Raw genomic sequence first — 15,704 nt, forward strand, 5'->3', positions numbered from 1 at the left:
CAAACTAACACATGAATCTACAAGTAACAGAATTAACTTTACTTAAAACAGGATACGTTCTTGCAAGAAACTTGCATGAAAATGAATGTGATTTTCTATGTGCTGCCAACCATGATGTCAGTAAATATGAAGTTTTACTGTATTGATTGTCTCTGCTGACTCTATTAGGAATTCTGCTGGACTTCTGTCAACACAATCTAAGATTATCATATTAAAGTGTTCCTTACGGGAGACCATTCCTGCGCCAGCCATTTTGGGCAGTCAAAGAGGTTACAGGGCTGCATGACAGGAAATTTCTGTATATACATGCACTTCCACTCCTCGACGGTGTTGACTTGTCCATTAATGTCTTCCTCCACACAGGAGACAGTGCGGAGTTGAGCACCTCCGCCACACGAGCTGGAACAGGCAGTCCAGGGGCTACTATCCCATCTGATAACACAGAACAACAGTCAGTGTCTGGCAAACAGAAACTCCAGGTAATGCACAATATTACACAATGCAAGGAATACAATTTCTTTTGTGGGTTGTGAGGGACATGCACTCTCTTTTGCGTGATACATAAAGCAGTTAGGAATTAGAGTTTGCAAAACAGTTAAAGAACTTTAGTTTCCAGGAGATAAAATGAAGAAACATTAAATGCTGGAAATTGGAAACAAAGCCAAAAATTGCTGGAACTACATAACAGTTGGAATGGATTAGTGTTTTGGTTGGACTTTCCAACAAAGCTCAGAAGCCGAAATCTATCGCAGCGTCACACTTAAAAGATTGACCCATTTTTCTCAGATGCTGAAATGACCTACTGCACATTCCGAACATTCTCTGGTCTTGTTTTTCCATCTTCCTCATGTGCTAGAAACTATTTGCCAGAGAATAATGTTATTGTGATATCTAAGAGAAGCAAACGAACAATCCAGATGTCTGTAACAGCATAACAGACACTGTGGCAAACTACAAGGTGATTTTTGCTACATACAATAAAGTAATAATACAGGAAGAAATTTTGAAGCGATTGTTTAAAAATAATAAACTCTTGAAAATTCTAAATTTTGCAAGAGGCGAGACATATTGTGCGAGTGCGTGTGTGTTGGGGATTATGTCAGTGTGTGCGAGTGACTGGGGTGGGCGGTGTGTGTGTGTGTGTTTATGGAGAAGTTCTGTCCATGTGGAGAAGTGTATTCATGTTTGTCCTTGTTTGCCTGCCTGTCTACATGTCCCTGTCTGTGTGTCCTGACAGTGGCCATAACTTCAGTGTTTCAATCTTACAAACAATGAATATCAGGGGTTCTGGGAATATAAAATACATTTAAACTTCAGGCAGACCCAAGTTAGGGCATACTGTTAGATTGTTGACATCATGATTTAAAAATAAGAAATTATTGTGCCGCTTGTGTCATTATTATTTTAAATTGTTAGGAGTCGAAGGAAACTTTGAAACCTGCTAAAGAAATTGTGGCTCAGATGTCGGTCATTCCATCCATACTGCATTACTAATCAAAGCAATATCTAAAATATAAGCACTACCACAGTTATGCGGTAGTGTGGGGATTAAGAGAAAAAAAAAACAAAGCAATTTCTTTGGTATTAGTTGTGAAGATTTATTTATGTACTTGTTAATATGGAAGTTTTATGGAATCCTAACCAATCACACATGCTGACAAGACAATTATAAAAGGGAAGTCTTCCATCTCAGGAACACAACCGCATAGTGATATCAGCTACACAAGTGCTGAGAAGCTTTGAGAAATTCAAACAAAAAAATAATTTTTGATGTGCAAGTCCAGACACTGAGTGACAGTAGATGATTTTCATCCCCTGCAACTCTTCTATTCAACAAACCTTGGAAAATGAAATGGATATTTCCAAATATATCAATTAAGGAGACTTTCCATATCAACAAATATAATTTCATCTGATTTTGGAGTAATTTAAAGATTTTTGTTTGTTACACAACAATTTATCAAGGGCTATCTAAAATAAAACGGTTTTATATGCAATCCTGGAAATGAGCCTTTGCTCAAACTATCAGAGCCAGAATTAGATCTTAGTTTTAGACTCACCAGAGACACAGTTCCAAAGTTTAAATCTTTCAGTTTATCTACCATTTTTTCTAATTTATGATCTATAATCACTTTTGTAAAGAATATAGTGGTTAACAAAAAACATGAATTAGTCATTCTTTTACTCAATTCAGAGGACAGGATGCAACCAATTTCCTTGGAATATAATGTTCTGCATCACTCCCAGAGCAAAACCTTCATCAGAATCAGTGTGGAATGCCATAGAACACAAACATTCTTCAGAGAACATTATGGGATTCAATGACTGAGTAAAAGTGTCTTTGAGAATTCAGTGGTGAGCTGCCTTGTTAAACTATTGCAGTCCACATAGTATAGTTACAGGACATGGACCTCAGCAGTTCAGAAGGGAAATAAAGGATTTTGACCGAGTACTTGTGAAGGACCAGCAACATATTTCCAAGTTAGGATAGCGTGTGAAGAGAACCTACAGATGATGGTGGTATTCCCAGACATCTGCTGCTCTTGTCCTTTTAGATGGTAGATGTTACAGGTTTGGAAAATGCTGCTAAACAAGCCTTGTCAAGTTGTTGCAATGTATCGTGAAAATGACATAATACTTCTACAGGAGAAAGTGAGGGTTGCAGATGCTGGAGATCAGAGCTGAAAATGTGTTGCTGGAAAAGCGCAGCAGGTCAGGCAGCATCCAAGGAACAGGAGAATCGACGTTTCGGGCATAAGCCCTTCTTCAAGAATGAGGAAAGTGTGTCCAGCAGGCTAAGATAAAAGGTAGGGAGGAGGGAATTGGGGGAGGGGCTTTGGAAATGCGATAGGTGGAGGGAGGTTTAAGGTGAGGGTGATAGGCTGGAGTGGGGTGGGGGCGGAGAGGTCAGGAAGGCGGTGCTGAGTTCGAGGGATTTGACTGAGACAAGGTGGGGGGAGGGGAAATGAGGAAACTGGAGAAATCTGAGTTCATCCCTTGTGGTTGGAGGGTTCACAGGCAGAAGATGAGGCACTCTTTCTCCAACCGTCGTGTTACCATGGTCTGGCGATGGAGGAGTCCAAGGACCTGCATGTCCTTTGTAGAGTGGGAGGGGGAGTTAAAGTGTTGGGCTACGGGGTGGTTGGGTTGGTTGGTCCGGGTGTTCTCTGAAACGTTCTGCAAGTAGGCGGCCTGTCTCCCCAATATAGAGGAGGCCACATCGGGTGCAGCGGATGCAATAGATGATGTGTGTGGAGGTGCAGGTGAATTTGTGGCGGATATGGAAGTGTCCCTTGGGGCCTTGGAGGGAAGTAAGGGGGGAGGTGTGGGCGCAAGTTTTGCATTTCTTGCGGTTGCAGGGGAAGGTGCCAGGAGTGGAGGTTGGGTTGGTGGGGGGTGTGGACCTGGCGAGGGAATCACAGAGGGAGTGGTCTTTTCGGAACGCTGATAGGGGAGGGGAGGGAAATATATCCCTGGTGGTGGGGTCCGTTTGGAGGTGGCGGAAATGACGGCGGATGATACGTTGTACATGGAGGTTGGTGGGGTGGTAGGTGAGGACCAGTGGGGTTCTGTCCTGGTGGCGGTTGGAGGGGTGGGACTCAAGGGCAGGAGGAAGTGGAAGAGATGCGGTGGAGGGCATCGTCGACTACGTCTGGCGGGAAATTGCGGTCCTTGAAGAAGGAGGCCATCTGGGTTGTACGGTTTTGGAACTGGTCCGCCTGGGAGCAGATGCAGCGGAGACGAAGGAATTGGGAATATGGGATGGTGTTTTTACAGGGGGCAGGGTGGGAGGAGGTGTAGTCTAGGTAGCTGTGGGAGTCGGTCGGTTTATAGTAAATGTCCGTGTCGATTCGGTCACCTGAGATAGAAATGGAAAGGTCTAGGAAGGGGAGAGAGGAGTCTGAGATGGTCCAGGTGAATTTGAGGTCGGGGTGGAAGGTGTTGGTAAAGTGGATGAACTGTTCAACCTCCTCGTGGGAACACGAGGCAGCGACGATACAGTCATCGATGTAGCGGAGGAAAAGGTAGGGGGTGGTGCAATGTAGCTGCGGAAGATGGACTGTTCCACATATCCTACGAAGAGGCAGGCATAGCTGGGGCCCATGCGGGTGCCCATGGCTACTCCTTTGGTTTGGAGAAAGTGGGAGGATTGGAAAGAGAAGTTGTTCAGGGTGAGGACCAGTTCAGTCAGTCGAAGGAGGGTGTCAGTAGAAGGGTACTAGTTGGTACGGCGGGAAAGGAAGAAGCGGAGGGCTTTAAGTCCTTTGTGATGGAGAATGGAAGTGTACAGGGACTGGATGTCCATAGTGAAGATAAGGCGTTGGGGACCGGGGAAGCGAAAACCATGGAGGAGGTGGAGGGCATGGGTGGTGTCCCGAACGTAGGTGGGGAGTTCTTGGACTAAGGGGGACAGGACCATGTCGAGGTATGCAGAGATGAGTTAGGTGCGGTAGGAACAGGCTGAGACAATGGGTCGGCCGGGGCAATCAGGTTTGTGGATTTTGGGCAGGAGGTAGAAACGGGCGGTGCGGGGTTGTGGGACTATGAGGTTGGAGGCGGTGGATGGGAGATCCCCTGAGGTGATGAGGTTCTGGATGGTCTGGGAGATGATGGTTTGGTGGTGGGAGGTGGGGTCATGGTCAAGGGGGCAGTAGGAGGAGGTGTCCGCGAGCTGGCGTTTAGCCTCAGCGGTGTAAAGGTCGGTGCGCCTCAGCGGTGATTAAAGTAATTACAAGTGATTAAAGGAGTGAAGGTGGTGGATGGCAATGACAATCAAGCAATAGTTTTGTCCTGGATGGTGTTGAACTTTGAGGGTTGTTGGAGTTGCACTCTTCCAGTTCAGTGGATAGCATTCCAAAGCACTTCTGACTTGTATACCTTGTACTTGGAGGGGCAGACTTTGGGAGTTACTCACTGCAGGATTCCTAGCCTCTGTTTCACTCTTGTAGGCACAGTACTTATATGGTTGGTCCAGTTCTGTTCCTGGTAACCCCCAGTATGTTGATAGTTGGGAATTAAATGATGGCGATGCCGTAGAATATCATGGAGTGATAGACTTTTGTCATGTTGGAGATGGTCATCCTTTGCCATTGCGTGGCGCACATATTACGTGGCACTCATCAGCACAAACCTGAATGAGATCCAGGTCTTCCAGCACATCTGGGAAATCATGAATAGTGCTAAACATTTACAGTCAGTAAACATCCCTACTTATGATTGAGATAAGATCATAGATGAAACAGCGAAAGATGACTTGGGTTACTGAGCAATTCCCATAGTAATGTTCAGGACTGAACAGGCCAAGTGTCTGCATGCATTTCTGGCTGACAGCCTAAGCATCCATTAACCTTTAGAAACAGTCGTGCCCAGGGGAATACAGTGTTTGATGGACAGTTTGTTCACATATATCAGTTTTTCAATTGCTCAGCATTTATTTACACAAGATAAAGGGTTATCAATGCTTGCATTTTCTCTTGTTACTTTTGAGGTCTAGTTGATTGGCACTTCTGTAGCACGCGGCAGAAGTAGGGCAGTTGAAAAAGCAATCTTTCCCAGAGAGACATGAATGAATGAATGAATGAATGACTGGTTTATTAAAGATTTAACACATGATATTTTTATTACATGGTTTGTTTATTCTGTACAGAGTACATTCTGGGTCCACAGGCATGGTACTGCAGCAGGTTGCTACGGAATGCATAAGGGGCCATGACTGATAGAGAAGCATAATTTGGCATTGAGGATATCAGGGGATATGGGAGGGACTTCTGGGGGATAGGTTGGCATGATGTGGATGATAGTACATCGGTCACTTTTGTGAGTGGGATGGGGGGAGCTATAGGTGGGGGAGGCCTTAGCTAAGATGTCTTGAACATACCTTACCCAAAGCATGGATCAATACCCTTCCATGCAACTGTGAACCATGACTTAAAAGGTTTGCTATATATGACCAGCAAAACTGCTTGAGACGAGCAGATCCTTATCCTCACCACAGAATCAGCCAGTTTGGGAATGCAGGACATGTGATCACTGTTCCCTGACCTTATTAAAATCATGTTTGACCATGTCTGCTGTAAACTGTGCCGGGGGAAATGAAAAAATAATGCAAGTCAAAGTTAAACAGATGGGAACAATTAAATAAAAGAAAAGAAAAGGTTCCTGAACACTTCAGAAAGCTTCTGGAGAACATAAAAAAAGTATTGTGTCAATACAATGGCTTTAAGAGATGTGTTTTGTCCAGTTTCCTTTTCCTAATGAAGCAAGGTTGTGTCAGAGGTTTCGAGCAGTCTGCTCAAAGCCGATAAAGTAAACAGCTTGTGAGGCCGTGGGTTTTTTCCCCCCAAAGTTTGTAACAATAGAAGGAGCCTGAATGGGTGAGTGGTCAAGCTCCTACAGAACCAGGATTTTAAATTTTAGCTTTCAGCAGTTGCTGGGGTATTGAAGCTGGATGTGGAAGGTCTTATTCCTCTTCCTGTTACAGCTAACAGCTGGAGTTTTCTTCCTGCTACTAGAATTGCATGTGAAACAATCTATTTTACTGAATTTGTTGTTGCCAAAGTTGTGTTTATGGGAAGTTGCTATAGTGGAACAGTTAATTAGTAGTAGTTAATACATTATTTTGTTAAGCGTTTCAATAGAGTTACAGTTAAGCCAATTCTTTCCTTTTATTTTATTTTGTCTGTATTTGTAATGTAAAGTAGTGTGTTTTGCTTAAAATCGAGTAGTTTAACCAATTGAATTGCATCTGGAATGCAAGACTTATGCTTACCTTTAAATTATGAAAAAAGTCAGGGTCCAGGCTCTCTTCTTAATACATTTTGAGGAGTTTGATCAGGTCCATAACAGTTGCTCAGTCAATTAGTGACCTCAGCAGAAGATGAATGGGATTGAGAAATGGCCAGGAGGACATTCTTTAAGGACAAAACAGTCGAGCATATGGATCCTCAAGTTAGTGCTACAGGAGAAGCCTTTAAGAAAGGCAGATTATCGCAGTCATGCTCATTCTGGTTTTCCTGCATCCGGAGAGATGGTTGGTGGTATGATGCAGCTCAAAGTGGAAACACAGGCTACCTAGAATCCAGCATTACCTTCTTCCATGCTGCATTGTAAAGGCATGAAATGCAATGAGCGGCAACTGAGGGACCTTTTAGTAGAAGAGTAATACAGGACTTCACCTCTATGGACACAGATGCCTCAATTAGCATCACCTCAAATACAGGAGCTTACAACACCCATCCCAGGTTTGATCCAAATATCAAACTGGAAACTTAGCAAATTTGCTATCTGCTGGATTTCTGGATTTATGAACTATAGGGAAAAATCAAATGAGCTGCAGCATATCAATATCTATCACAAAAGAAAATGGTCTGTTAGGGTAAATTCTTATTTTAAAAAATGTATTTCTGACTCATCAGCTGTGTCTAGCCAAGTACCTGCATGCTTTTCAGTGACTGGTCACAAAGGAGGAAAGTGAAAGTGACTGCTGAAGATTGGTGGGTTAAATTTCAGCAGCTAAAATTTGGGGCTTGGGGGTGTTGGGTAGAGAAAGAGGAACAAATAGGCACATTTATAATAGTGCGAATTATAACTAACTGTCTCCTGATGATGGATAATCTGAAAACTAAAGCTTTTACACTATCTTTATAAGCATGTTGAACACCAACAGCAACTTGTTTTGTATTACATCTTCATTGCCGCAGACAATTGAGCGTGGGTGAAAAACTTCATGGACTGGACAGTAATAGCGATTGTAAACAGAAATCAAGACAGCTATAAGCATTAAATCCTGAGACACATTGTGAACAAATGCAGAGCAATGCTTTACAAGTCTGTGCGCAGCACCATGCATCAACTGATGGGAAAATGAACAACAGAATGATAATTATACTGTGATAACGAAAGCAGAAGACAGATGAGGAAAGCAGCACTGGATCAGTCACATTTTGACAGCTTGTGCCAAAGCACCAGCAACCTGTAATAGCCAAGTGCATGATTAACAATAAGAACAGCCGACAGCTTGAATTGGTGAATGAGACATTTCATTAATTTGTTGATTAAGCTCAGCGGCTCATTGCTTTCTACTAATTTGCTTCCTCCACGGCAACACCACTGCTTGTTTAGAGAAGTGCATTTCCACAAAGCAGTGGCATTTCATGAGATGGTCTCATTGTACTTTGCCTAATTACCAAGTACATACATAAATTTGGTAGGTCATTAGCCAATTATTCAACAATCAGCACAATGCACTAACAAAAAACACTTGACAAAATCTCCATGGAAGTTTTGCTCAATACAAAAACTTTCCTAAGATTTTCTTAAGTTCTGTTTCAGCATTTTAAATTCAAAGCACTTTCAAGAAACTTGATCAAATGCTTAATTCACGGCAAAGCAATATCTTCTGCACCTTTGTTGGTTCCCACTCTCTCTCACAATCTGTCATCCACACTTACTCTTTCAATCTCTCACTTTCTCTCATTTTGTCCAGGCTGAAGCTGTCTCACCAATTGTATCAGTATCATTGATTTTAATCAGCTGTATTACGTACCGAGGAAGAGGATGGAAGTGGTCGAAAGGGATGATCTGCTTGTAGCCATCACTGTGAGGAACAATAATGCCAACTGTCTGAGTGAAGGGTATACACAACAAAACAGACACAAAATAATTCAACGTAAAACATCAGTGCATTCAACTGTTGTTCTCTGACTAGAAAATAAATTGGAACGCAATGGAATTATTTCAATTATTTAAGTAAAGACATCAATGGAACAAGAACATAATATTGATACTGATGGTCAAACTTTGTTTCGTAAAAACAATTGTTTGAGTATTCATCAAATTGAGAAATACTAGAATATATTATTTTCCAAAGCTTACTGAAATTCTCAAGATGGTGCGAACTTTGCTTTGAAACAGATGAAGCTTATGGTCCAATCTGAGATTCTGCCTCTAAGCTTTGAAAATATTTATCATGATCATTCAATGCAAGTGGAAGTAGAGGTAAATAGCCTTTCATTTGTAACACTAGACAGTTCATCAATACCCATTAATCTGATTGCTACCATATATATCATTTGGATTGTACTCTGCTCCATACTGCATTGTAGGATATTAACTGAATGTATATACACATACATGATCAATTCTGCAAGTATATCTCTGTGTAACATAAGAGCCCTTTCTCATAGCATTAACCAGAGCAAAGACAGAGAGTAACTATTTCACCTAAAGGTCAATTTGAGGACAGTCCAAACTGATCAAACGTGATCAATGCTTCTAAAATTATGGTAGGCTCTGGGAAGTATTATCAAAGCGAGAGACCTAATGGTATAGGTACTTTGTACCTTGGAGGTGGCATCACAGGTAGACAGAGTGTTGAAGATGATGTTTGGCACACTTGCCTTCATCAGTCACAGCATTGAGGACATGAGCAGGATGCAATGTTACAAATGTAAAAGACATTGGTATGGCCACATTTGGAGTACTGCGTACAATTCTGGTCACCCTGCTATGCAAAGGATGTTATCAACCTGGAAAGGGGTGCAAAAAAGATTTACCAGGATGTCACTGAGATTTGAATTATAAGGAGAGGCTGGATCAGCTGAGACTTCTTTCCCTGGAGCGTCAGAGGTTGTGGAGTGACACATGAGGGGCACAGATTAAGCAAATAACCAAGGTCTTTTCCCCAGGATAGGGGAATCCAAAACTAGAGGACATAGTTTTAAGGTGAGAGGGGAGAGATTTAAAGGGACTTGAGGGACAACTTTTTCACACAGAGGATGGTGCACATATGGAATGAGCTGCCAGAGGAAGTAATAGAGGTGGGTACAATTACAACATTTAAAAGACATACCAGTAATGCCACCAGATGAGTAACTCCAAAGTCCAGGCTAACATTGTTGGAATATGTGTTGGAATCTGACCATGGCAGATGATGAAATTTGAACACAAAAACATGGAACAGAATGTTTGCCAACTGATAACTCTCTAACTACTGTCGATTGTTGCAAAACTCATCTGATTCACTCAAACCCTTCAGGGAAGAAAATCTGCCATACTTACCCAATCTGGTTGACATATAATTCCAAAACTACCGCAATGTAGTTGGCTATATGGGCAATTAAGGATGGGAAACAAACAGCAACCTAGCCAGCAATACCCACATACATGAACAAGTTTTTTTAAAAAATTAGTTGGGAGCTGCAGCCAATCAAATCAGGAGTTCAGTCTTCATCATAACAATGCAACTCAGATCATATCTGCTGCATCCAATTTGTTCTTATTTTGTTGCATGTTTGGAGTCAAACTATTTATTCTCCCTCAGTAATATTGCTAAAGAACTATTTACTTACAGCCTAATCCAGATAGATATCCTCTTCACATCAGGTTACAGCTTCCTATCCCTTCCAGCTCTTCCTAATTAATCACTCTGACCATTACTATATACTCATCATGTATGGTTCTGATGTTAATGCCATTATTCTCCATCCTCCCAAGTCTTTAACCCCATGATATTTATATTCTGAATACCTCACCCTGCAGTTTCAGACTTCACAAGGTTAGTCACTGCGGTGGTTAGTCTAAACTCCCTTATCTGGTTGTGGTTTCATTCTGAGGTTGGGGATGTTCGCCATTATCACTTCTGTTGGGTGGTTGGAGATCTTTCTTCTTCTTCTTCATCTGAGAAATAGATCTAGGTTTCTTTTGGTTTCAGTCATGTTAGATTTTAATGTCTGAGTCAGAAATGAAAGTTGTGTTCTCATCCGTCTGCCCATAGTGATTCTGATGGCGATAGCACATTCTGTAACAGGGAGGATCAGTAATAGTGGAAGATGCTTTTATTGTTTACACTCCTTGCTTAGCTTCTCCATTTATTTGGAAACAGTGAGGTGAAGTGGTAGCATGAATGAATAAAAACCTCAAACCGCTCATTTGCTAATTGGGATCATTGTCTGATATCAGAATGCCTGAAATTCCATGCATGTAAATCAAGTAGTTTTCTTTGGATTGAGTTTATTATTGCCGACTGTGATACTGTGTAAACAAATGACTTCAATCCACCCAAGTAACAGTTCATGAGGATATGAAATGAGAATATCCTTTTTGAACATGAATAAATCCATTCTGAACACTCCCATGACTGATGGAGAAGATTAAGATAATAATGATTCTTCTTTCTCTTGGTTATTTAAAGCACACACAATGCAATTAGTAATTATTTATGCTCCTTACCACCACATTGGTAATGCTTTCAAGACACTTGTAATTCCCAGTTGTCCTTGATAAATTCTTTGATAAATCTCAAGTTGAGAGTTAATCATTCTACTAATCTCTTCTTCAAGGGTAGCAAATCATCAGTGACAGTGTCGTGTTTACATTGTTCCAAGTACTGGCATAGCACAGGATAGGTGGGTACATTATCTCCTGATAATACTTTCAGGTTTGGATACATTCTTCATCCTGTTATTGGGATTCTTACATCTCTTACACTTCCTTTAAGTAGCTGGTGATTACTACCTTCTGATGTGTAGGGTTCAAATTCTTCAATAGAGTCTAAAATCCTAATGTTTTGTTCCACTTGTGTGTTTCCTTGAGAGTATCTGTTTGTTGTTGTTTGGTATATACCCTGCATGTATTCTATAGTTTAGTCATACCTTAATATGAACCAACGAGTTATGGGAAGCACCTCAGCAATATATTTTGTGCTCACAAACGTAACCAATGGTTTATGGTCATTTGCAACTTTGAGCCATAAGCCCACTACAATCTGAATGTTTTTTCACAAACCCCAGATTACTGCAAAATGTTCTTTCTCAATTGTGGTTTAATTTTTGTTCCCAATCTAGAGACATAGTAGTCCGGTCCACCCCTTCCATCTTTCAGCTCTTGAAAAAATATTGCCCTCAATTTGTAGGGAGATGCACTGACTGCAGTGAAAGTAGACAAAAACAGTGGTGATATTTCTGAAGAGATCTGGAATTGATTGATTCTTTCAAATGCATTTTAATGGTCTCATTGCAGCACCTGGCAAAAGGCTTGTTCACCTCTGCCAAGTCTGGTATAAACAAGTCCTCTTCATTTACAATCTTGAGTGTTTGAAGATCTGTGATGTTCCAAGGCAGTGAATTTTTTAAAAAATTGTAGATGAACTACGAAACTAGTAACTTGAATAATATGCACAAGATTTATTGTAAGGTTTGTAAACTCACACTTCAGTGTTTTACCTGCATTTCATCACTGTTCTAAATTTGTGGTTATATTTCTGTTTAGTGGATCCATATGTTGGTATGTTGTTTATTTGGTATATTATACTATTGATGCCTTCCAACATGTTCAACATCATTCTCTAAACTATTCCTGCAGCAAATGCTCTCCAAAAGATAATCCATTAAAATAATAATGCCCAGATAGGTGTAATAAATATAGTTAACTTTGTGGTGTCATCACTCAGTGTTAATTGCCAAAATCCACAGTTAGTATCCAGTTTGATCAATAGTGTGCTCTCGGCTAGTTTTGCTAGGCTCATCCAACGAAGCCACTCGATGAATTTCACATTCCACTATTTTGTTTAACTGAGTCCAATCCAAACAGATTCTTTCAGAACAGTTTTGTTATAGTGTTGTAACCATACCAGAGCACCATTCATTTTTGGTGTGTCTGTAACATCTCTCCTTGTCAGTGACAAAAGTAAAGCAGAGATAGAAATGATACTAAGAGTGGGTAAGGCATGTAATAACAGAACGGTTTAGTATCATCTCATTTGGCAATCCAATACTCCATCTTCAACTTCCCCAAACCAGAGAACAAGACTTAGAACTCTATTAAAAAGTAATTTGCTCACTCTGCACCTGCAATTACATCAACTTTACAGATTAAATCTTAAGGATGCCTCTCTGCTCAGTAGAGAATTCTTTTGAATGCTGAGTGACAAGTAGTTTCATTTGCCATGAGTGAACCCTTTATTTTTAATGGTGTTCCTCCAGGACCTTGCAACTTCATACATATGGGTTGCAATGCAATTTTTTTTAGTCATTTAGATTGATTTGATAAAATTGAAACAGACTGCTGTGTTGAGTTGAAACTCTGTGGGGTGTAAAATTTAGTTCCAGTTTTACACTCCAATATTTATCATTCAGAACTTCCAAAAGGTCAATTATCTGATCTTGAGTTTTCAACACCTTACCTTCAGGAGTTCTCCCTTTGTTTTCCAGTTGTAGATGTTTTAAAATGACAGGTTGCTTTAAGATGGCCTAGTTTTCCACAGTTCTGGCACAGTGCTCAACTTGTTAGACATTCTTCCTGTTTGTGTGGCTTGTTCCTGTCACACCAGAGACATTTCAAAATGATGGTTGGCATGATTCTCTCCATTTTGGCAGGCTACGGTTTTCGTGTGATTTCCTCTTCTTGGCCTACCAGCTAATATGTCTCGGTTGATTTAATCCATGACACATTACTTTTCCCCTCAAACAAATACCCTGTTTCATTTCTGAAGTTGTGTTTGCCTAACGATTTGCACTGGTTTTCCTAATGTGAAAATGTTTTGCTAACTGTCTCTAGCTTATAAAAAAGGTCTGACAAAGCCAAACTGGCCATCACAACAATGATCGTCTTTAGGTATGTGTCTGATGTTGATCATATTGCTCTTTACATTTTCTCCTGCTTTTCAAGCTAGAAGAGATTGAATAACTTCTCACTGATTTCCCTCAGCATACCCAAGTTTCTAAGCAATTTATTTCTGAATTCAAAAGTTGCTTCACTAGAACTAAAGCAGCAGTAAAGTTCCACTTTGTCTGCTATTTCTGTTATTTCATTCAAATTCTTAGGTAATTCAAAATGTTTACTACAAAAAAAATCAAATCAATCAGTAGACGGAAGTGGCCTATCTGTAATGTGAAAGAGGGCGTTTGACATTGAAAAGTGTTCTTTACAATTTACAGTGAGTTTTAGCTGGCTGTAATATAACTACTACTGTTCCACAGGATCTCAAGTTTACTGATGGGAAGCTGAGCTAAGCAGTGTTAATTCTCCTCTCTCTGTGCAATAGTTAGTTTTGGAAACAGGAGAAAAAGGAAAATGAAAACGAGAAGAGTGTGGTTCATATAAAGTTCCACATATTTTAAGATGAGAACAGTATTGGAAATTGTCAAGCTCCAAACAACAGGGTATTTGTATATATATCTCTCTCTCTCGTTCTCTCTCTACTTAACTCTGATTCAGCTCAGTCAGAGAATATAGCAGTAGTTGTGCTGCCACTCATCTGCTGTTAAACTTATCACTGCATCCCAACATTATCCATTTTACATCAAATCAGGCCCAACCATACAGAACATGGGCAACTCTCTAAAACCACATCACTCCATCTTACACTTACAGTCAGCAGCATACATTATCTTATTCATTTGTGCAATAATATCGCTGGCTGGTCAGCATTTATTGTACATCCTTAGTTGCCCTTGAGAAGGTAGTGGTTCACCTTCTTGAACCACTGCAGGCCATGCTAAAGGTAGACTCTCAATATCCTAAGGGAGTGAATTCCAGGATTTTGGCCCAGCAACACTGAAGGAACGATAATACATTTCCAAGTCAGGATGGTATGTAACCTTGAGGGGAACCTGCAAATGGAGGTGTTTCCATATATCTGATGACCTTGTTCTTCTAGATGGATGTGGTCATGGTTTGGAAGGTGCTGTCTGAGGATTACCTATGACTATACTGGCCCGAAAACACCCAATCTTGTCTAATCTTGGAAACTAAACAGACTTAGGCTGAGATAGTACTTTGAATGGGAGACCATGTGCAGTAGGCTTTAAAACAAAATTAGGTCAAACAGTATACTTAAGTTAGAGATAGATAGGTTCTTCGTTGTCAAGGGGATCAAAGGTTACAGGGAGAATGGGGTTGAGAAGCTTACCAACCATAATTGAATGGCCGAACAGGCTGGTTGACCTAATCTCTGCTCCTCGGTCTTATGGTCTTATGATTTTCTGCAGTGCATTTGTGGACCATCAGTGGTGGTGGTGGCAGGGGGTGGTAAATATCTCTAGATGTGATGCCAGTCAAGTGGGCTGCTTCTTCCTTGGCAGAGTCGAGCTGCATGAGTGTTGTAGGAGCTGGACTCATCCAGGCAAGAGGGGGAGTATTTCATCACATTCCTGATTTGTGCCATGTCAATGATGACCAGGCTTTGGGGAGTCAGGAAGTGAGAGAGTTACTTGGTGCAATATTCCTAGCCTCTAACCTGGTCTTGTAGCCATTGTATTTATGCGGTGAATTCAGTTGAGTTTCTGGTCAATGGTAACCACCAGGATGTTGATAGTGAGAGATTCAGTGATGATAACACCACTGAATGTCAAGTGATGGTGATTAGATTGTCTCTTATAGGAGATGGACATTGCCTGGCATTTATGTGGTGCGAATGTTACTTGTCTCTTATCAGCCCAAGTCTGGATATTATCCATGAGTTGTGTCATTTGACCATGGACTACTTTAGTATCTAAGGAGTCAGGAATGGTGCAATCAATCAACTATCAGTGAACATCCTACTTCTGACCTTAAGATGTATGAAAGGTCAGTGATGAAGCAACTGATGATTGGGGCATGGTACTACCATGAGGAACTCTTACAAAGATGCCCTGGAACTGGGATGACTGAGCACCAACAATCACAAGCATTTCCATCTGTGCTAGGTATGACTCCAGCCAGAAGAG

At 41.0% G+C, this 15,704-nt stretch overlaps 1 protein-coding gene across 2 annotated transcripts in view; it reads right to left on the minus strand.

Annotated features, from left to right (window-relative positions):
• Positions 1–15,704, minus strand: part of LOC122563665 (ADAMTS-like protein 1) — a 571,728-nt gene that overhangs the window by 160,236 nt on the left and 395,788 nt on the right. For both annotated transcript variants that reach the window (XM_043717704.2, XM_043717714.2), the window contains 2 exons: positions 8,546–8,596; positions 228–432 (listed from right to left, as the gene is read on the minus strand). In XM_043717704.2, coding sequence (XP_043573639.2) covers positions 228–432; positions 8,546–8,596 — 256 coding nt within the window. The remainder of the gene's footprint in view (positions 1–227; positions 433–8,545; positions 8,597–15,704) is intronic.

This window comes from Chiloscyllium plagiosum, unplaced genomic scaffold (genome assembly GCF_037043375.1).
Source record: "Chiloscyllium plagiosum isolate Xiang-an unplaced genomic scaffold, Cpla_swu_hap1 HiC_scaffold_2, whole genome shotgun sequence".
In the NCBI taxonomy this organism is placed as follows: Eukaryota; Metazoa; Chordata; class Chondrichthyes; order Orectolobiformes; family Hemiscylliidae; genus Chiloscyllium; species Chiloscyllium plagiosum.